This window comes from Paramisgurnus dabryanus, chromosome 5 (assembly GCF_030506205.2).
Source record: "Paramisgurnus dabryanus chromosome 5, PD_genome_1.1, whole genome shotgun sequence".
Taxonomy (NCBI): Eukaryota; Metazoa; Chordata; class Actinopteri; order Cypriniformes; family Cobitidae; genus Paramisgurnus; species Paramisgurnus dabryanus.
The window spans coordinates 35,574,320-35,597,084 of record NC_133341.1 but is presented as its reverse complement, the minus strand read 5'-3'; the positions used below and the strand labels follow the sequence as shown (position 1 = coordinate 35,597,084).

The 22,765-nt window shown below is 37.6% G+C and overlaps 1 protein-coding gene across 1 annotated transcript in view; it reads left to right on the top strand.

Moving 5' to 3' along the window:
• Positions 1 to 22,765, top strand: part of sh2b3 (SH2B adaptor protein 3) — a 45,003-nt gene that overhangs the window by 2,623 nt on the left and 19,615 nt on the right. Inside the window, exon 2 of the mRNA XM_065250956.2 lies at positions 10,268 to 11,242. Within this exon, the coding sequence (XP_065107028.1) occupies positions 10,295 to 11,242 (948 nt within the window). The 5' untranslated portion in view covers positions 10,268 to 10,294. The remainder of the gene's footprint in view (positions 1 to 10,267; positions 11,243 to 22,765) is intronic.

Below are 22,765 nucleotides of genomic sequence, written 5' to 3'. Positions count from 1 at the left end.
ATAATATATGTGTAGTCTTGTACTTTATTTGCTTCTGTTTAGACATTTAATAATTATTTAATCAAAATAACAAAAGATTTTATGCCGTGGTGATAAAAAGAACTGAATTTAGATTTTGATTAGTTGGATATGTAAACGTGGCCGACAGCTGTATATAGTTGGCTTTCTCTCGCTATTAACGTAAAATATGGATAAAAGTAACCAGCTGGAAATAAACTAATGCAAATCGAATGTAATAATCATGACTTTAAACTAGGGATGCACCGATACCGATACTGGTATCGGGTATCGGCCTTGATACCACATTTTCTAAAGTACTCGTACTCGTTAAAAGTCCCCCGATACCTGGAATCGATACCACGGTCTGAGAAATGTCTATGTTTGAGTGGCGTGTAAGGGGTTAATGCCTCTTCTGTTGTCCAAAGAGGCAGAGTTTACAACAAACTGGAAAACTAGTCCTTTGTTTTTTGTTAAATTATATGACTAAAGCTGTTACCTGTAAATTTAAATCATGTTTTTTTTATTAAGTACTCGGTATCGGTATCGGCAAGTACTGAAATGCAAGTACTTGTACTCGTACTCGTATTCCAAAAAAGTGGTATCGGTGCATCCCTACTTTAAACATTTGCGTTGGATTTATCTGTGTATTTTTGTGTAACTGTTTGAGGTACTACTATTATTGTCCTGTCAGCCTTGACGACAAACTTAGGTTCCTGCTGTTGTTTCTCTGCTAATGCAGCATCTATTCAGCCAATTTATTTTTTTCATAATGATATGAAGCAATGGATGCACTCTAAAAAATTATGGACATGGATTTTTTGCCAATTAATTTTTTGGCATTTTTTGTGCCGATTAATCGCCAAAACCGATTAATCGGTCTACCTCTAGTAATTAGTCATAAAATATCCTACAATTCATGATTTTCCATTATATCAAGCAGCAGAAAAATTTAACAATTTCTGAAAGTAATTTCTACTCGTATTCGAAGGTTGTCAAGTGTAAATTTAAAACCTTAGGTGTAATATTTATGACGCACACACAATTTGTGTGCACAGGCACAAAGATCACACGGATATCTCACAGCACTCACACAAATCTTTTCTATGACATGAAAACAGAAAGAAACGCTGACACCGACACTTATAAGAGCTGTCCTGAGAACAGGGGATTCCTCTGCGTCGCCCATTCATCCGAGGTTAAAAGAATCCCCCCGATCCCACTCCCACCGGCCCCTAACTCCCACCCTGTCGCGATGTGACTGTGCGATACAGTCGGCTTTATTCCTCACAGTAGCGTTCTCTTTGTGTGTCTTTTTGTATGTGCGTGCATGTGTGTACATGCACTTCCTTTTGATCAACAACCTCAGGCCTCGCAGTCTCATAATGCTTGGGTTTATATCTAGACTTTGTGTTTTCTGCACCAGGGCTCCTGTCTTGTTTTGTGTGCGCTTACTGTATGTCAGAGAGAGAGAAAGAGGGGTATTGAATGGGCTTGTGCCAACAGAACACAGAAAATTACAAGGTAGCATTGTATCGGGTTGAGTCGAGAATGTTGCTATTGTGTGTTTGGAGACACAGAAGGTTTGTCTAGCAGTTCCAGACATCATTTCAGTACCATTAAGGTGCTGTGGTTGTATTTTTGCTCATGTGAAAGCACACTTTTTCATTTCTGACATGGGATTACTTTCACTTGCATTAATTTCAGTTATATTTGTTATAATTGATATGTGCGTGAGAAAATGCATGCAAGCCATAAACAATATCTGGACTGTATAGCCGGCTAGGTCACAGGAAATGTGACGTGAATGCACAAATACGCAATGGAGTTGAAGGAAAAAAACATTCCCTTGGGAATTCTGCTCTGCTTGTCTCAAAACAATTGTGTTTAAGTTAATAGAATTTATTTAAATATAAATACACGAGCGACGTCTGTGCCTTCATGCTAAAATCGCTCAGAAAATCATAATTGAAAGCTAAAGACTGAATGTGAAAATGTGTAAACTGTGAATCTATTTTTTTTTTTTTGCTTTTTGTTTAAGCACCCAATCAACCAATGGATTATCTCTTTTCTAAACAACAATAAAGAGTGTTAGTATTTGGAAAAGCTGTTAAAAATGATCATTTTGGCACTTCAGCCTTTCTTTGAGCAAATGAAACCAGTCACACCTTAAACCCTAAAGTCAAAGTTCATACGTTCGTGTGAACGGTGTGTAAAAGTAACTAGTGGTCAGTAAGACAGGGCAGGGTTTCCTGTCTATGTGAATAAGCCCACTGCCCGTCCGCTTCTCGCAATCTTTATTTTTGGCGCTTGCTATAAAGAAGTTCTCAGCGTTATTTTCAGTTTGACGTTTGCACGCTCGTAAGTCATATGGAGGAAGTAAGCACAAGGTTTGTATTTTCTGTGTGATTCAGCAAAATTCTGGGAATAAAATCTGTTTGTGAGACTCTGTAGCGTCTGGGCACTGCTTTATTATCACGACCCTTCAGTACAGGAAACTCACTCGATGCGTCAAGCCTCCAAAGACCCCGGCCGGGGTGTAGGAGGTCGCAAGTGTAAAGGACTCGAAGTAAGTTTGAACACAAAGCACGGAAATTACAGCAATCCAGACGTGTGTATTTGTTCATCTAAATGGAGCACTTTGTCTATAGAGAATTTAGTTTGAAGATGAAATATTGCATTTGAATTAGATTGATGTTTAATAAATATCTGGTTATTGCTCAAAGTTAGGTTGGAAATTTTATAAAACCTGACTTGCTAGACTCTTATGTATTAAAGTCGCCATGAAACGGAAGTAGCGATTGCCTTATTTTCCCCGTGGTGACGTATATCCGAATGAAACGGCTTTTGAGATGAAATAAGGCAGGGCTGGATTTGAATTTGTCCATCGAGATCTGATTGGATCGTTTGAAGTTGGGTCGTGTTGCTAATTGCTAATCGCTGCGATCTTCTCCCGTACCCCGCCCACCTGCCATACTTTTGACCGGAAGTGAAGAGAGATCGTTTTGAGGAGGGGAGGAGATTTGCATTTTTGATTAAAGATTATGAGCACACACAAATTTATAAAAAATAATGAAGCTCACAGATAAGTCATTTGTTAATAATACCACAATATTAAAAAAATATATATAGTCCTTCATTTCAATTTCATTGCGACTTTAAGCGTTGATGTATACCTTGCTCAGAGATTGTGAGAGCATTGTGTTATGCACAAACCATTATGGGTTTGAGCCCAGGGAACACGTATACTGATTACATTTATATCCTGTTATAAAAGCTAGGGATGGGACGATAAACACACATTAATAACACCTGTCCGATAAGAACTATTCTGAATCGCATAGCTGATATTATGCAAAGCTTTTTTATGGCTTTTGATCAGAAGGAAGTCCTTATCAATCCGAAATCACTTTTAGTTTGAGTCATTTATAACATGCATTTGAAAAAGCAACACATCCCTAATAAAAGCCAAATGCCTAAATATATAACTTGTCCGACATTGTTCCTGCTCAACAGTTCAAAAGGTAATGCGTTTGATTTCCAGGCAACATGCATATCTATGTACACCTATATAAATATCTAAGTGTGCCTTGAATAAGGTACGTCTATTTGGATGAAAGTGTCAGCAAAAAGCATACAGTACTGTGCAAAAGGACACCATGCCACCATAAGTGATAACATTTTTTGCAATAAAATAACAATTAATAGGAGTGGGTGATAAACTGTTTGTGAACTGGTAGACTTTGGACTATCGTCTCTATTGAGGTTACGCACTCACGTCATGTTGCAATGCACGTGGTCACAAAAATTTAACGTTTGTACACATATTTAAGCACCACAGTTTTAAAACAAGCGATTCTAAGTCATTGAAACACAAACAACAGTGCTAAAATCAAGATTCTCAATAACTTTGTTAACATTAGTTTAAAATTAGTTTTTACAGGTGCAAAGAATTATGCTTCTGAAAGTTTCAGATTAGTGTAAATAATCTTTAAATTCAGTAATTGTAGAGTGATTATGTATTCATTTTATTTAAAGAAAAAATATATACATTTTAAGTAGCCTAAATAAAAAAAACTAATACGTTTTGGTGCAAACTGCTGCCACATGGATTGACATTACTTTGTGATAATGAGCTATGACACGGTTCGGAGGCAACCAATCGCAAGGCGGAAACATTTGGCGGCAACCAATCGGAAGGCGGAAACCTACGCTTGAGACTATTCCAGAGAATGCATTCGAGTGTCAGAGCGTTTTTGACGTTCTCGCTGGCGGTGTGAACGTCCTTCGGGTAAATAAATCTACATGCACACTTAATCTTCACGCCCACTAGAACACTTGGGCCAAATACAAGAAAACGTAATTTAAGTAGTCAAGTGGTGGTTATTTGGAAGCACCCAATGTTTCCCCCTGTGCTAAAAAAACCTTTCGGAAGGGATAAGATCCGGAACAAGATCTTTTTTTGGTACTAAAACAAAGTCAAGGTTCTTGTCGGATGTGCCTGTGCATTGCTCTGCCTCACTCATTCTCTTTAGTTTCTGTTTCTTTCTGTCTAACTTCTCGGCGAAAGCATCCACTGTACCAGTGGAGTGAACACGAGCACATCTGGCTGGGGCAATTATAAATGTGACGTCAAGATGTCATCGCGGCCGCTGTGATTGCGTGTTGTCGAGAGAATTGACGAGACTGCGTCTTTCCTCCTTGAAAATATAATAAATTACCTGAATCGTCGAAATGCTGGATTAAGATCGTTTGAGGGGTCGAATCGAGATCACGATCTTTTAACGGTTAATTGTGCAGCTCTAATGCGCGCTGTTTCTGTGTAATGCCGTGGACACACCAAACGCAAAACGCGGGATTTAACTTTGTGTCATAAATTTTTCCGCTTGAGTTGCGTGTGTTCTTGCGCAATCGCACCGCTCAATTTGCGTCATTTGCATTGACAGTTTGCGTCTATTTACTTCTATTAGCGTCGTGTCTATTGCATTGACTTTGTATGTAATCTACTCGCGCAAATTCGCTTTTGGTATGTTCGCTTCATGCAGCTCTAATGCGCGTGCTGTTTCTGTGTAATGCCACGTACACGCAAAACGCGGGATTTTAATTCGTGTCATGCGATTTTTCCGCTTGAGTTGCGTGTGTTTTCGCGCAATCGCTTCGCTCAATTCGCGTCATTTGCATTGACAGTTTGCGTCTATTTACTTCTATTAGCGTCGTGTCTATTGCATTGACTTTGTATGTAATCTACTCGCACAAATTCGCTATTGGTGTGTACGCCCCATAAGAGGAGCAAGAGGTGCAAGCCACGCATCCTCTACTCATTGAGCTCGTGAGCACTTTTACTGCTTTTTCGACCTTAAATACTAAAATGAAAGTAAACAGCTGGAAAAGAAAACTCATGTGTAACAGAATATTGGATTTGGACTTTGGTTTAAAAGGGGAAGTTACATAATTTTACTCCTGTCTGTCACTCATGTTAATCAAGAAAATCTCTCACTGCTCTCGAATGAATCACTTTTTTACCTTTTAATAAGTTTTATTAAGAATTATGACAAATTATATGGTTTTAAATAATAATATTAAAACCTTATTAAAAGAAAATTCTACTGTGATGCATATCATTATCATGATATAAAATAAATCTTTTTGTGACATAAGATTTTGGTCATATCGCCCACTCCTAAAATGACCTTATATCATTATTTTTATTAGTTTCTTTATTCGGATACAAATAGAAAATACAGGAAATGCAGTATTAATAAAAACTGTATAAATAAAAATATATTTGTTTTTTTTTACACTTGTATACTTATTTCCTGTATTTTCTGTTTGTATCTTAATAAAAAGGGTGATAAATAAATATGGATGGTCATTAAAAGTCATTTTAAAACAACAAAGCTTATGTGTGTTTTAAAAGTTAAAAAAGTCTTCACATCAGAGCTAAAGCTACAATTGATGATATAATGTAGTTGCTATTTTTAATCTCCCTTTGTTGAAAAATTGTAGTTAGCAACCTGGAAAATTGCTAACAACGTTGATACCGGAGACATCTGTTCAAAAATCTTTTTTAACTAGTTACTGGAAGTAACATCAATACAACTGAAGGAATGAGAGGGGATGTGATTACACTCATGGAACAGGAAATGGGTGAAAAGTATAAAAAGAATTAAAGGAAGTGTGCATGTGAAGGCTTAATGGTGGAGAAACGATGAATGATGTAGATATTGGGAAAAGGGGAGGGGCCTGCACCGAGACAAAAATATTGCATACATGCGCATGAGGGCAAAGAGGGATGGGAATGAAGGGAGAGGAAGAGTCAAAGAGGAAGTGATGTTAACGTGCAAAGGGGTTGCTGAGTCATTAGTGGGCTGGATGATCACTGATAGACTGAACGCCTGGGGGCCATCGCAGGGGGCGGGACCACGTCACATGGAATGTGCCCTGAACAACAGCACGAGTGCGCGGGACTAGAGCATGCGCTCCACAGGACGGGACGTGCTGTAAACACGTCTTAAACCTGGCTTTGGTATAAGCATGTCCTTAAAACGAGTCGTATGAATGTTTGTTAAGAAACTTGTTGGTGAGACTAACTGACCAGCATGATCATCTCTCTCTCTGCTGAAGCTGGTAGTTAAGAATCATGGTCAGGGGTCCTGGGGTCAGTGTTGCGTGATCTAATACATATGCTTATCTTGTATGAGTGTTTTTATGCCTTCTGCTAGTTTAAAATTGTCACTGGAGAAATGCTTTCCAGCTGGCTAACATACAGTAGATAGGATTTGGCCAAATAACTTTAACTTAGATTTTTCATCACATGCTGCTGTTTTTAACTTTACAACACATTTATAACAGGTTTGTATTAGCTGTGAAATATCAAGCTGTTGCAAAAATACCTTGTTTATTTTTTATGTAAGTTACAACTCAATTTAAAGCGTTTATGTGTTGCTATATGAAAAAATCTGCTCTACAGGCCCAACCACACCAACTAAACAAACCTACATTTGAAGTAGGGCAGCAAGATACAACAGTATTGGCATATTGCGCATACCGCAATATGCATATAGCAATGGATTGCAATAACTAAATTATATTAATACTTTAAGTTACACATAGGTAGCCAACAAGCAAGATATATCGAATCCATTGAAAACACACAAAGGGGAAAAGGGTGCATATTGCATTGGTGGTGGTTGAGGAGATTCCCCCGTTCATATGTAAAGCGCTTTGAGTACTGAGAAAAGCGCTTTATAAATGTAAGTAATTATTATTATTATTATTATGCATACAGTAGTGGATCGCAATAACTGAATGAAAGTAATTCTTAAAAAAAAGTTGCACACAGTCAACAAGCAAGATGTACTGAATACACAACAATAGCACAAACGTGCATATCGCAGTATGCATATAGCAATGACTTACAGTAACTGAATGATTTTTATACCTGAAAAAAGTTACACATGGCCAACAAGCGAGATAAATCGAATCAATTGAAAACATACAGTTGCTTACAGTCAAAGTTGGTTTAGGTTGAGCCAGATAACAAGGCTGGCGAGACAAAGAGAGAGTGATGCTTTCAACATGTATGTTGGTTATTTAACTTCAATTATCATTTAAAGGTGCACGTCTGAGACAACTGGTGGTCGACTGATGTATTGCAGAAACCGATTAATCAGCCGATATTTGGAAAAAATATTATTGGCATCTTTCCGTATGGCCGATAGATTTTCCGGTTGGGTCACGTTAGCCGCGACAAACAGACCAGTTGGCGCATGACACCAAAGCACGGGAAAAGCAATTCCGAGATAACAAATCATCATTCCCTTTTAAATGTGATACTGTGTTGTGCGTAACATTTCCCATCAGGGAAGTCTCAAACAGTTCTGTGAGGTGTCACATCCGCACCCCAGCGGTAAAACCCATATTGGTCGATCACTAGAACAAACATAGTGACAAAACGTGCTCTATAAAACAATTTTAAGAGTTTGGTGGCAAAACGAGATAACGTTATTTTAATATTTAGAAAATATTTTGTTTTTTATTGTGCATTCTAATTAGTATCAATCAAACTGCAGTTGGTTTGTTTTAATTTCGAAGTATACATTTTGAAGTATGGCATCGAAAAACGAGTGATGGAAACACAAAATTTCGATAAAAAATCCCTTGATTTGCAAAAAAAGTTTTTATGCTCGCTTGAGGTGGTTTTTGCGAAAAAGAGTAAATGTGAAAAAATGAGAGTTGGAAACGCAATTGCCGAATTAATTCTGACGTATGGAAATTAAGGGAAGCTGTTTCTACTAGTTGTCTTTACCACCTGTCTATATTTTCCATGCGTACATTGTTTTGTTTACTGTTGGTTACTAGGTTACCCAGTATCACCGTCATTCCCTCAAACAAGGGGTTTTTCATTTTTTGAGAATTTTGATAAGATTTGCATCACGTTTGGATGGAACCCCAGCTATAGTTTCACAATAACATGCGCATTGCGTGCTTTTCCTCGCATAAGAGGGTTTGTGGGCTTCACTTTGCATGAGAGCGCTTGTAACCCACAAATAAATAAATCTGTAAACGACTGCCCCGCCCCCCGAGACTATCATGTATCTGGGATCTCACAGGCTGACGATAGGACGATCTCAAAATGGGGCATATCACCCAACACTAGTATGTAGATAAAAACGGCTTATTCTAAGGTAATAAAAACATACATGTATTTACACAACACTGAAAAATATGGATATTATATTCTATTTCTGTCAGTAGATCCCCCTAAATTGTACACTTTGTACCTTTTATTCAATTTTACAAACTTGACGCATATCAGAAGTTTTTAGCATCACAAATCATATCTTTCGTCAATTTCGTGCAGCCCTAATTCGAAGCCGCTTTGAGGGAACCAACCGGACCACCAGCCTAATTTGCACAAACATGTCTTTTAAGCAGAGAATACACACAGACCAAAGAAAACTGCTATATGTTCATGAGCGTGTGATGGGTGTTCCTCTCCTCATGTAGGTTTCTGCTTCCTGTCACTCAGTAAGACAGAAAAGAGCACACTGTGGCGTCTAAAGAATGCCCCCCTCCTCTTTATTCTCTTTTCTGTCAGTGTTGTGGTTTTTCTGATCTGTTGCTTCATGTCTAAACCTTCGTTTGTCATGCTTTAAGGCTTCTAAGAGAACTTATAGAAAGGCCCTCTTGAAGAACAACGTGTTACCTCTAATGGCGAGATAAACGTTCACAGGCGACCCAGTAGGCCGCTCGCTAGTAAATGAGGATGTGGGGAAACGAAGGTTGGGGATTTGGTTCAATTTGTGTCGCAACACGTCTGGTGAGGATTTTTTTTGTCGTTGCCTCAAACGAAAATTCCCCCGGCTGCAAATAGCGACTGCGATATGATTCCGAGGTTGCAACTATAAGTGGTTTGCACCACGTGTGCGCATTCACGACTGGCACTAGATACCTTTGACACTTTCAACTTCCTCAGTCTATATTAAAACTTCTTCACTCCACTATTCGCATTAATGGTGGCCTCTACGATATTTCTCCGTCTGATCTGGGGCGCGTTGTATATGAGGCGAAGTGGCATAAGTGATATTAGTCACGCTCTTCCTGTACTGGAGAGCTGAATGAGTGAATGAGTAAATGTGAAAAACATGTTGCGTATCAAATGCAGTCTCAGCTGAGCGTAAAATAAAGAATTACACAAAAGTGGTTTCGGGACAATGTTTGTAGAGAAATGAAAAGACTAAGTGTTCGCCACCTTGTAAACAAATGGACTGGCTTTCAGTGCTGTAAAAAAAAATATGTAGAATCTATAGGGGGAGTCACGTTAGCGTGCAAAGCCATTTTTGACCAAACAATGGGCTTCTGTTTGTAATAAATAGTTATAAAACTAAAGATAATAATCCAACATTTCAAATAAACCATCAACTCCATGGAGATTTGATATTGTATTGTTTGTATTAAAGCTGCAGTCCGTAACTTTTGCCTCTATGTTGCCATCTCTGTCTGGACATGAAATTGCAGGTTATTTTATGTAATTATTATTATTTTACCGACTTACATTTCTCGAAAAAATCTGACCCGACAGATTCGATTATAAATCATTATGTTTCAAATCGTAAGGTAATGTTGTTAATTGTTTATTTGCATGCTCACTAACTAATTTTTGTTAATTTTTCACAAAAAAAGTTACGAATTGAAGCATTGGGAAAGAGGTTAAGATTACGTTTGCACAAGTGGTTTTAATTGTGTTATGTTCATTTCTCCTTCACAGTAATTTTCTGCTGCGCTGGTTACTGCAATGAATGGTAACACTGTCCAGCACACCACGAGCACTGCGCCGTCCATAGCACCTCCTTGTGGATGGAGGGAGTTCTGCGAGTTGCATGCCACCACCACTGCCCGAGAACTAGCCCAACACTACCGGCACTTTGTCCGAGAGCGGCCGGTGCAGGATGTGGTCCCTCCGGAAAGTTTCTCAAAGCAGTTCAGTGCCCTGTTTCAGCACCATTTCAGCTGCGAAGTGGCTAAGGATGCAGAACCCGCCCCGCGGCAACCACCCCCGCCCCCCTTACCGCCCATGACTGGCCGTCTACGCATCACTTCCTTTTCCGGGGTGCTGGATTACCGGGATACGGTGCGTCAGGGAGTCGTTCCCCTAGTTGCCGTGTTGGCACCAAAACCAGATGCAGGGGTCGTCGCAAGGGAACAGGAGCATTTGTTGCGTTGTTCTCCTGCAGACACTACGCGCAGATCCCGGCATCTCAGCCAGGAGGACGAACCTCCGGAAAGTCGGTTCATGCCGTCAGTTTTGCCCTGCCCTTCTCGTAGTGAAGTCACTCACTTTTCCGTCAGTCGAATCAGAGAGAGCGTGTGCCGGCTTTTTAAGAAATACCCACAACTTGACGACCCATCAAGGGGTTCTCCAAGGGACGAATCGGCCCCAGGTGGCGGATCCTCAGTGACTGTTGAATATAATGGCGAATCTCCATCTCAGACTGCACAGGTACCCGCCGCTCACTCCTCACACTGGAGCGGGTTTCGGGAGCGGTTTAGTCTGTTTCGTACTGTGAAACGCAGACAAGAAACAGGAAGTGTTTGTAAGGAGGGGCAGCTGCGGTACCTTGAGGTGGATGACACTATCTCGGACATGCCACCGCAGTGGTTACGTTGTCGCCTGCTGGTCAGGAGGATTAATGAGCACACAGCTAGTGAGCGGTACCAGCTAGAGCTCTATGACCCACCCAAGGTAAGGGGATTTTTTTTTCTTTTTGTTAGGCCAAAAATTATTATCCCCGTGACATTTTAAAGTATTGATTATACTCCAGGTTGTCTCTACGCATTACATTGATCTATGGACGCAAATGAATAAAGATTTTTATCAATTTGCGATTTAGGCAATTCAGTGTTCCATAAAGATCAAAATCATTTTTGTTTGAAAAGCCATAATTACGAGTAAATGACAACATTTTCTTGTTAGTCCTGCTTGATCTTATAAGATTTCGTAACTTTGAAACGTAATTTTACTAGATGGTTGGTTTCCTTGTATGAATTTGCACAATGTGACTAGTATAAAAACGTACTAGAGCTGCACGATATTCAAGTTAACCCCCAGCCCCCCCCCCCCAACGATAACGCTAGCCGATTATTCAGAGTTAAATCTGCCGTTACGATAGTTTTGTATTTATATTAACTTGCGTTAACTAAATTCTTAAAATAAAATTCCTGAAGTTATTAAATTTATTTAATAACCATCGATATTGAGTAATAAATTAGTGATGGTTTTTTTTACATTTTCTATACAAAGAGCTCAAATTCATTACAAATTTATTTTCCTGTTCGCTTTTGATTAACCAGAAATATCGCCCATGATGATCGGCAGTTCCAAACTATCAACCGATACCGATTATTGGCCGATATATTGTTGCATCTTTAAAATTGCCACAAGATTGTGTTGTTTGGCTAAACTATTCCAAGCTAATGACCTTGTTTTATTTGTTATTTGGCGTGTTTACGATACAATACTTGTTTACTCTAACAATGCACTCACATAAAAGCAGCTCATTTTAAACTTGGATTAATGAGACTGTTATGGATGCAATTACTGTTCTGTCTTTATCTCGCTCTCTGTCTCGCGCCATTTCACTTGGTTACTCCAAATGATGTCGGATAATTGCTGGTTTGCTTTCTTCGCTGGAGTTGACTTGTATGGAGGGGGTCACGGTACAGCTGTATCAAGGCTCTGATTGGCTGCTAAGGAATCTTGGCAGAGATATGAGGAGTTGTTCTGTATGTCTATATAAGGAAATGGCAACACTTCCATTTCGCTTCAATAAAAGTCTGAACATATGCAGTTTAGCTTTTAATTAACAGAAAAACCAGTAAACAGTCACTTTTATGAGGCATTCATGTTTCTGAATGTACATCATAGGTTATTTGATTGCATGCTTCGTATTACGCATATGTGCATGGACGTGCATGCATGCTTACTTCTGTAGATGCTTGTTGTTGTTGTTTTTAGGCCATTCTGTAATTGTATGCTCTGTGTTTGCTGTGCTAACTACAATAGCAACAGTGAAGGCAGCTGTGCACAGAGAGGAAGCTGGAGGCCGGCTGATAATGTCTTTGTGTGAGAAACTTTGTGACAGGGAAGTCCTAACTTTCTGTCTGCACGCTGCAGATAAATTAGAAAGATTATCTCATGTCAGATTTCACGGAAGGGTTATATTATTATCATGTTTAAAATTAATTTAAAGAGACAGAGACAACACATGTACAAATGTCACCTTGTCTGACTGAAGACTTATAATCTGATGATGAGATTAGGACCATCATAGTTTGATTTCATGATCTTACTCTTTACTTATATTAAAGATATCAAGATTATATCTTCACAGACTGTTTTTTACATTATGTAGAATGATTTTAAAACAGTAAATGATTATGATTTTAGATGGGTTCGTCAACAGATAGCAACTCAAAGAAGTATTAAATATATTCATGCATGCAAGTTTCACTTTTCGAAACGAACCCACAATAAAATGTGGTTACGTGAATTCCAACCATGGCCCACTAAAATCGTTAAATCATAATTTAACAATCTTTAAGTCTAATCTCATCTTTCATAACCAGAACTGCATGTTGTTTTAGCTGGAACAGATTACTTGGTTTGAGTTCCTGCCCAAAAATCTGATGAGCGCACACTTTGCATTAATCACTGTGGTGTATTATTGTAGCCTATGTAAAATGTATATCTGTAAATGCCTCAACTCTCTGGAATACTTGAACGAAACAGTCACGTTGAAAATCTAAATTCGCCATTCACAAAAAAAAACAAATAAAATCAAAATGCGTGTTCAGTAAAACCAATTCAACTTCAGGGTTTCCCGCAGAAAATTTGTTAGTTAAGGTGGTAGGGTTGGGCGGATGGGCGGGACCGAGGGCGTCATGATGAAAATTAAAATATTTTTATTTAAAACACTCAAATAAAACTTAATTTTGAAGAAACTATGACACATACTAGATTATTAATAAATTAAATGTTTTTACCTCTAACGGGAATAGCTGTGTGATGAAGTGAAACTAAAGGGTTAATAAACACAAACTAAAGCAGATGTTGTAGAGCGTCTGGCGAACGATGATAGATAGCGCAAAAAAATTTAAAAACGGATTATTTCCCACTATTAATTACATTATCTTAAAGGAGTGTAACTACTGTAAATAATGTACATAAATAAAGTGAGCAAGAGCGCTAAACAATTATATCGAATCAACAAGCACGTGAAACCTAGCTAGCAGATTGCTCAAACAACAAAATCACCAGCTAACTTGCGGTCCGGACCACGTCTTTCTCATTTCGGCCGTGTGGCATGGGTCCCCCCTCGCGGTGTGAAGTGCGTACGCGCTATTCTCCGAGATGCACTTGATGGCCTTTTTTTGGACGACCTAGTTAAGGCGGTAGGGTTTCCAAGCTTGGGCGGGCCGTCCAAACTGAAATGTGCTGCGGGAAACGCTGAACTTCAGTATTTCAATATCAATTTCGATCATGTATTATTCAGCGATACCTGGTCATTTTTGCAAATAAAACAGTCTGGGTTTATTCTTTTATAGTAAACAGCTGACTGTGCATTAATCATATTAATTATATAAATCTTGGATTTACTAATACATTATTTGAATGAAAAGTTGTACTATTAACATTAGTTAATGCAACACAAACAATCGTATCTATTAAAGATTAATAGATGCTAAAAAACTATATTGTTTATTGCTAGATCATAGCCAACGTATTTACTAATGCAACCTTATGTGTTGTATGATTAAAAAATTAACTGTATTTTTATTTAAATAAACCATTAGCCATGATTAGCTGTTAGTTTGTCTATTTGATGAAGTTTGCATGGTTTAGGAAACACATGTGGTGTTGGTCTCTTGACAGTGTTCATGAAACAAGGTTACTCGGGCCTAAAAGCCACAAAACTTAAATTGTTCCTTTAGTGTGAACGAATTTGCTTAGATGCCAGGCATACAAAGACAGCTGTATAGCATTTAGTTCTCCACTAGTTCCCAGATTGTACATTAAACTCCACGTGGCAGCCAAAATGAAAGCTATATTAGTAAATGTAAAAAGAATAGCAGAGTCAATTGACTGTAGATTTGAGCTTGGTTTTACTGTGTGGGTGTGTGTTGATGCTTTCTGATGTGGTTATTTGGTGTTTAAGCATGTGCAAAAAGGAAATAAGTACTTATCAAAGTTAGAAATTAAATACATTTTATGTAAAGGCATTTATCAGGTCAGCTTTTAGTTTGAACCGTGCTTGTTTGCTGTTCAACAATTGCAAACAGCGCTATGGAAAATATTTCTAATTCTAGAAAACCGCATCCTCCCATCTGGAGCGTGTTAGTGCCTCACATTTACCCTCTGCACATGCTAACACAACTACATACAGAGTCATTTCACCCCCTTAACAAGCCATTAATATCTCAATCAGATTTTAAAAAAATCTGACTATGCTGTTTAGAAACACAGATTTGAAACACAGAAAATCTTTGTTTCGAACGCTTGTAAAGATTAGAGAAGTAAAGTTGAAAGTAAAGATAGAAGTAAAATTGTATAAGGGCCGCAACCTTGAGAGACGGGTAAGGGGGGTTCGTCTTTTGCGCTCAAGTTTGTTATTTCAAATGTAAGTGTCTGGTATGCGCGTTCATAATGGAAGCGACACGTTCGTGACGCTGTGCGACGCACAAATTTTTTTCAAGCGTTCACACCACATTGAGTTAAAAAACATCTCAACTTTTCAGAATGCCGCAAGCGCACTGCAGGTCATGTGAAAAGAACCAACCAATGGTCAGGTTTTCCACACGGTTTTAGACACGAAATGTAAACCGCCCCTAATGCTATGTACACACCAAACGCGGGGCTTCGCGTTCCTTGCTCTAGATTACTCGCGGGATTTAACTTTGTGTCATCAATTTTTCGCTCAAGTTGAATATTTTTATCTTGGGCGAAGACGCGTTTGAGGTGAATAGCGCGTGTTTTCGCGGCAAACACCCCACCCATATTGCTTCATTTCTATTGCCCAATGCGAGGACGCGTCTTTGCTTTGACTTTGTATGTAATCTACTCGCGCAAATCTCGCGTTTGGTGTGTATGCCCCATAACACAGATGTCTAGTAGCGAATTTCATCACCAACACTTCTGCTATTAAACAAGTTTTCCAAAAATGAACATCACATGGACTCTTGTAAAAGCATATATTATCAAAATTATCATCGTAAAGTTCATCATAGTTTCTTTTTTTTACCTCTATGCTCTATTTTCCACTTGCCATTTGAAGAAATTGACAGAAATTTCAATTTTGGGATTCAATTTTTTTTTTTTGCCATTTTTGCCTTTTATTTGAAAGTGATTAAGGAGAGGACAGGAAAGTGCAGGGAGGAGAGAGGGGTATGGGATCGGCAAATGGACCACGAGCCGGGAATCGAACTTGGGTCGCCGAAAGTGCGAAAGCCCACTACACCATCGGCTCCGACGAGATTCAACTTTTTTTTACAACATTGTTTGCGTTATTGCAAAGAATCTGCCAAGCAGAAAGTGCGCTTTGTGCTCCCGCTCTATAGGGGGCGGTGAGAGACTAGTTTGCCAACATCATACACCACAAGAAGGTTGCGCGCATGCCAGAGGCTGTTGGCAGATCCTTTGCATTAGCCCTAATGTTGTAAATAACGTTCAGTTTCTCGAAAAATCTGATCGATTTGCTTTACAAGATGTCAATGTCACCAGGATTCATGTGAATTACTTTTGTATTGGGTATATCTGCTTTTGCGCTCTCAAAGTGGCGGCTCCGTTGACTTTGTATTATATGACAGAGCACTGGGGTTTCTGCAAAAAATTTTCTTTACAAAGCTTCGCAAATTTGGTATTGATTACTACCGAAGCTTCAAAGTTCAAAAAATGGTATTCGGAGCAGCCCTAGTTTATATGTATAACAGAGGCAACTGTAGCTTCTTTCTAGAGATGTCGTAGTCATTGATTATAAGTACAGTATAAAAACTATTTTCGAATTGTTTTGATGAATGCATATACGAATAGTTAGTAGTTGTAATGTGTGTCATAAATGTTTCGCAATGAATTCACAGTTTTTGTGGGAGTGACTTAAATAAATATATATTGCTGCTGTTTCCATGGTAACACAGACGTCTCTGATTGGTGGTGCTGTCTTACGTATTGTGTCTAGCGACGTTTTTAAAAATGAACATCACGTTGACTCTTGTACAACCATATATCATTACATAAAATTCTCAGAGCTCATCGTAAGTTTGATTTTTATTTTTACAGTTTTTTTACTCTATTGCTTTAAATCATTGCAGCTACTGAGAATATGAATGGGATTTTTACCTCTGCGCTCTATTTACACGGCCTCGATTATTTTCCCCTTGCCATTTGAAGAAACGGACTGAAACTTGTCTGAGACAATCTGACTCAAAGTTTGGTTTCATAACGTGAACATGAGCCGAAAGCTCTGACCTCGTACTCCTGTTTATCGTTATGAGGATCTACAGTTCGATAAGTAGGCCACATGCCTGTTTCCCCGAAAGCATAACACTTGACAATTTAAAACCAAGAATTATATCACAAACAGACATGCATGCAGACCCATACACACTCATGCATTTACAATGATTTGCACGTGATCGCGCACCTGCACTAGTTTACATGATGGGGATTTTGCATTTTGTTAGTTTAGCAAAAAAAGTACTTTGTGATTTATCGCACTTCTTCTTTTAAAATAATGTATGCAATGCATTATCGTAAGACCATTTTTTGGCAGTGCTTTATTGTAATTTTTTATTTTCATGTGTCATTTGGCCTATACGCTTGAATTAGTAAAAACAGGTTGTAAAAAGTGTTCATAATATTTTGGACATTGTTAGTAGATAAAAAAAAATTCTTTTACATCTAAAAACATGTGATTTGCACGTGGTCAGCTTTATTTTTTATTCAGCAGATATGTGAGCCAGCAGATGGGTGTATTAATAATTGATTGTTTTTACACCTGATGGTTTATATTGGCTGTTGTGTCTTGACTAGTTTGTTTTTCTGTGACCATTGTTCATTAACGCTGTTCACTCGTAGCGGTAAAGCACATCCATCAAGCTTATTAATAATATGATACTTTACTGTCTAAAGCCTCCCACACAAAACCATTCGCTCCACACGAGCAACATGTGACACCAGATAAAGATTTGCTGTTTGCTTTGCAAATGACAGGTCTTCATATTGTGTGTTTGTTTACTGGGTGGAGGAACAATGCCAAGTGGGTGGTGCGTGTGAAATAGTGCCTGATCAAAATATTGACTGTGTGAATGGTTGCATGTAATTATACAGTATGGTCCTGTGTTGCTTGCGTAATGCATTAAGTTATGAACGTAAAAGCCAATTCATAGGGTCTTTTAGGTCTTTTTATTATAAAAATTTATTAACAAAGACAATAATGATAAAGTCTATGTACTATCTAATAATCGGAATGGAAACTAAGCAAGCCCGTTATGGTGTTTTTTGGTTCCCTATCAGCCAAATATAAACTTTGTGTTTTCTGAAATATTGTTTGCAAACATTAATAAAACATTATGTAATATGTTAAGGCCTAGAAGATGTAGTTTTTATGACCTCCCAACCCTTTGGTTTTCCTTCATTTAGGAAGGGGTTCAAGCCCAAAAATGAAAATTCTGTCATTCTGAAACCTGTGTATGACTTTCTTTTGTCTGTTTAACACAAAGGATGTTTATTTATGGAAGACAGTCCCAGCTGCTTTCCACACAATGAAAGTAAATGGTGACCAGTGAGCAAGATATTTCACAAATAAAGCAGTTTCATCTTGCAATGCTTTTAAATGACTTGGCATATTCATGAGTTGCATGGGCTTCAGACAACTTTTGTTGTACTTTTAAGGTGCTTTTGTATTCTTTTTGAACCTTCACTGCTCCAGTTTCTATCAGCTTTCGTTGTGTATAACAGCCACATGAATAATCTTCAAAAGTGTTTGAAACGATGACGAAAAAGGTCTTACTATTCAGAATGACATGGGAGTATTTACCGGTAAATGTTGCATTTTTTTATTTAGATTCCCCTCAGATTTAACCTCTAAAACACAGTTTACTATCTGCCATCTTTGCATTAGAGCTTTTATGAGCTGTTTTGGCTTTTTTGCATTTGAGATATGCAAAATATATCATAGAGATTAAAGTTTTTAAAGGAATAGTTCTACCAAAAATGAAAATTCTTTCTTGATTTATTAACCTTCATGTATGAGTTTGACATTCATAGTAGAAAAAAACAAATACTATGGAAGTCAACTGTATGCTTACCATTTAGTAATATATATATATTTTTGGAGCTGTGCAATTAATAGATTTTCAATTTCGTTTTTTTTTTCTTCACATTTCGATTGCAAAAACAAGATAATTGAGGTAATTCGATTAGTGTGTTGCATTCAGTTTCTGTCATTTCGTTTTGTGTTAAAAATCCAGCGCGTCTCTCTCTCGCACGTGAACGTGCACACGCTCTCACATCTGTCCGAAGTCCATACACAAAGTAGTAATCAGGCTTTCCCGCAGCACTTTGCAGTTCAGGCGGCCCGCCTAAGCTGGGAAACCCTACCGCCTTAACTAGGTTGTACAAAAAATTTGGTGCACAAAAGGCTGTTAAGTGCATCTCAGAGAATAGCGCAGAAGCGATTCACACCGTGAGAAGGCATGCGCGCCACACAGCCAAATGAGAGAAAAACGTGGTCCGTCACTCTCTGGAGGATAACTATCAGCCAGTTGATAAAACATCTCGGAAAATAGCTTGACATCACGAGCGCGCCACATGGCCGAAATGGTCCGTCAACTGTCTGGAGGATAGCCAGTTGATAAAACGCGTGTCCGTGAGAACTGTAAGTGGACTTTTATTTTGAGTTTATTTAAGCCTGTTGTTAATGTTATTAATAGTGGGAAATAATCCGTTTTTACAGTCTTCGCGCTATCTATCATCGTTGCCAGATGTTCTACAAATCTGCTTCAGTTTGTGTTTATTAACCCTTAAGTTTACTTCATCACGTAGCGTAGGTATCTGTTAAAAACATTTAATTCATTAATAATCTAGTATGTGTCAATTTTCTGTCATAGTTTCTTCAAAATTAAGTTTTATTTGAGTGTTTTAAATAAAAATATTCATCATGACGTGTACGCCCCGCCCCTTTGCTTTACCCGCCCAACCCTACCACCTTAACTAACAAATATTCTGCAGGAAACCCTGAGTAATTCTTATGTATTTGTTCAGTTTTGTGCATTTCAAGTGAGCTGATTGCAAACTATGCCTCTCTTTCTCTCTCTTTCTCACGACACTAAACAAATGCATTGAATTGTGTGTGTGTGTGTGTGTGTGTGTGTGTGTGTGTGTGTCTGTGCGTGCGCAGAAGTAATAGTGTTAAATAATCAGATTATGATTTTAATTAAAATAATCGGGATTATGATTTTTCCCATAATCAAGCAGCCCAACTTCTTTTGTGTTCAACATATAGGTTTAAAACAACATGAGTGTGAGAAAATAATAACATAATTGGTATTTTTGGATGAGCTGTCCCTTTAAGGCGCTCAAAATTTAAAGATTATACGTATACTATAAGTCTCGCAATTCGGTATGTATAATTGTAAATGAAATGCTTCACCGGCCTGAACCTGAAATTGATCAATCTTAACCAAAACTAATTAACGGTAAAATGCAGCACATGCTGGTGTGCTTTGTGCTTTGCATTGTTCCCATTGCTTCGAAGCTGCTTTTAATCGATCTGTATAAAGCACTATATAAATAATGTTAACTTGATTTGACATTACATGCATCCTTGCATTGATCTCAAATCCTCAGAGGACTAAAGTGACGGTTGACTCTGACTGCGTTTGTTTTCAGTTTTGTTGGCCTGATGTAAACACATGGTGTTAGGTTCCACAGTGTGGTTTTCAAGTGTGTGTGTTCATGTGGAAAACACGCCACAGCTCTTTCATTTGTGTATCAAAGGTGTTTGCCGGCTGCATGTTTGTGTAAATGCATGTGTTGAGTGTGTTTCGTGTGGACTCGCAGCTGTTTCAGCCTTTGCCGTTGATTATAAAGTGCACTTTTTTTAGTCAACTTCATTCATTGCATTGTAATGCAGGTGTTCTACTTTGTGGAAGTATGTGTGAAACATATACAATGTTTATATGTTTGTGTATGATTAATTACTTATATGTAATATGTATATGTAAACAAATTAGAAATATATATAATAAAATATTTATATTTGTATAATATTAATTAATATATTAATATTTATTTCGGTTTACTTAATTTCCTATTTAATGTACACATTTATAAACTCTACATTTATTTTAATTATTGTATAGCCATATATATAGGATTTCTTACACTGAAATATGTAGACAGTTTAATAGAAACACTATAGTTGTTATGACGTGTTTGTCATAGACATACTCTTGATTTGTGTCATCATACTTTCAGTGCAGACTGTTTGTTGTTTGAAATGGGAGAGGGGACGGGTGATAAATGGATAGAAATTTGTCACCTGAGAAATCAAGTCAAGTATCGTTTCTCATTGTGGTTGTACTGCCACATGGTAGAAAATTTGCAGTTCGCATTGATGTTCACAGGCTGAAAGAAGACAGAACTGATCATGTGATGTAGCTGACCCTCCTTTGAAACCCAAGACCACCCCACCGCATTAGTTACTTTGTCCATCAAGATTTTACAATAGTGGCATTTGTGATCATGGCAAATCGATTTTTTTTTATTAACATTAATTAGTAACTTTTGCCTTTTCTATTTCTTCGATTAATTGACGATAATAATTAAATCAATAAAACTTGACAATTGTCGAAAAAGCAAGGTAATGTAAAAAAAAGAAATCGAGCGTGCAGGAGTTAAACTAGCCATGATCACAACAATACTTGATGCCAAGCACACACCTGGGCTTTTTAACGTCATGCGTGATGAGGCTGGCTGCCAACGCAACAAAATGGCATCTGCGTTGGATCTGATAGGGTCCGATACAGAAAATGCAAATATGGTTACTGTAAGCAAAGACCCTCTTCAGGAAAGCCTGCAAGCTTGGCATAAAAACGCTGCTAACGCTGCTATACACAGGGAAGGAGACCAGAAGTTTTTTAATAAAAAGATTAAAATGTGATCTTAAATTCTTGGCTCTTCAGATGAAATATCTTCTGCTCCAGTATTTAATCTCCTAAAATATTTAATTGAATGATATAAACTATTGTTTTATAGGGCTGGGTATCGATTCAGATTTTCCAGATCGATTCAATTTCGATTCACAAGCTACCAAATCGATTCGATTTCGATTCTCGATTCAATTTTCGATTCTGGTTCTCGGACCGGTTTTTATACTCTATTCAACTCAATGAATATAGATTAAATACAAATACTATATTAATAAAAAGAACACTGAACAGCAGGTTACAGGTGGGTAATTAATAAAATCGACGAAGCACCTGAAACCGCCATTTTAAGCACTGTATGAATGAATGACAGGCTTGCCTCTTGCTACTTGGTAACATTGCGCTAGGCAAAAAAGACGGTGACATCTAGTGTAGAAGACTAGTAATTCGATTAACGTTAATCTTTCGTTCAATGTTTGCAGTAATAAAAATTAAAAAAAATTCGATTCTGCTCTTTGAGAATCGATTCTGAATCGACCACGTTTAAAAAAACGATTAATTGAAAAATCGATTTTTTTTTTGCCCAGCCCTATTGTTTTAGCTCTGTTACAATCCCTTAATCCATTTTTAACTGGAAACTCCTCAATTTGAGCTTTCTTTGTTTTAACAGATGATTCCTTAGATATAAAATAGTAATAAATTAACGTTTACATTATATTCCCCAGTTGCTTATGGCTGCATAACGATTAATTGCAAAATAGTTTGCAAAATAAAATTTTTTGTTTACATTATATGTTTGTGTGTACTGTGTATAATAATAATGTATAAATGTAAGAAATATTTACATGTGTATATCTTTTTTTATATATTTATATATTTTATGTGTATTTGTATATACATCATTATTATACACAGGACACACACATATATAATGTAAACAAAAACTTTTGTTTACAGTCTGAGTCAAATCCTTAGTTTCAAGTCATTATTGAAGTCATTATGAATTCATTACTGTTTGATCTTACATACATTATATTATACCAAATATTATATACTAACCCCA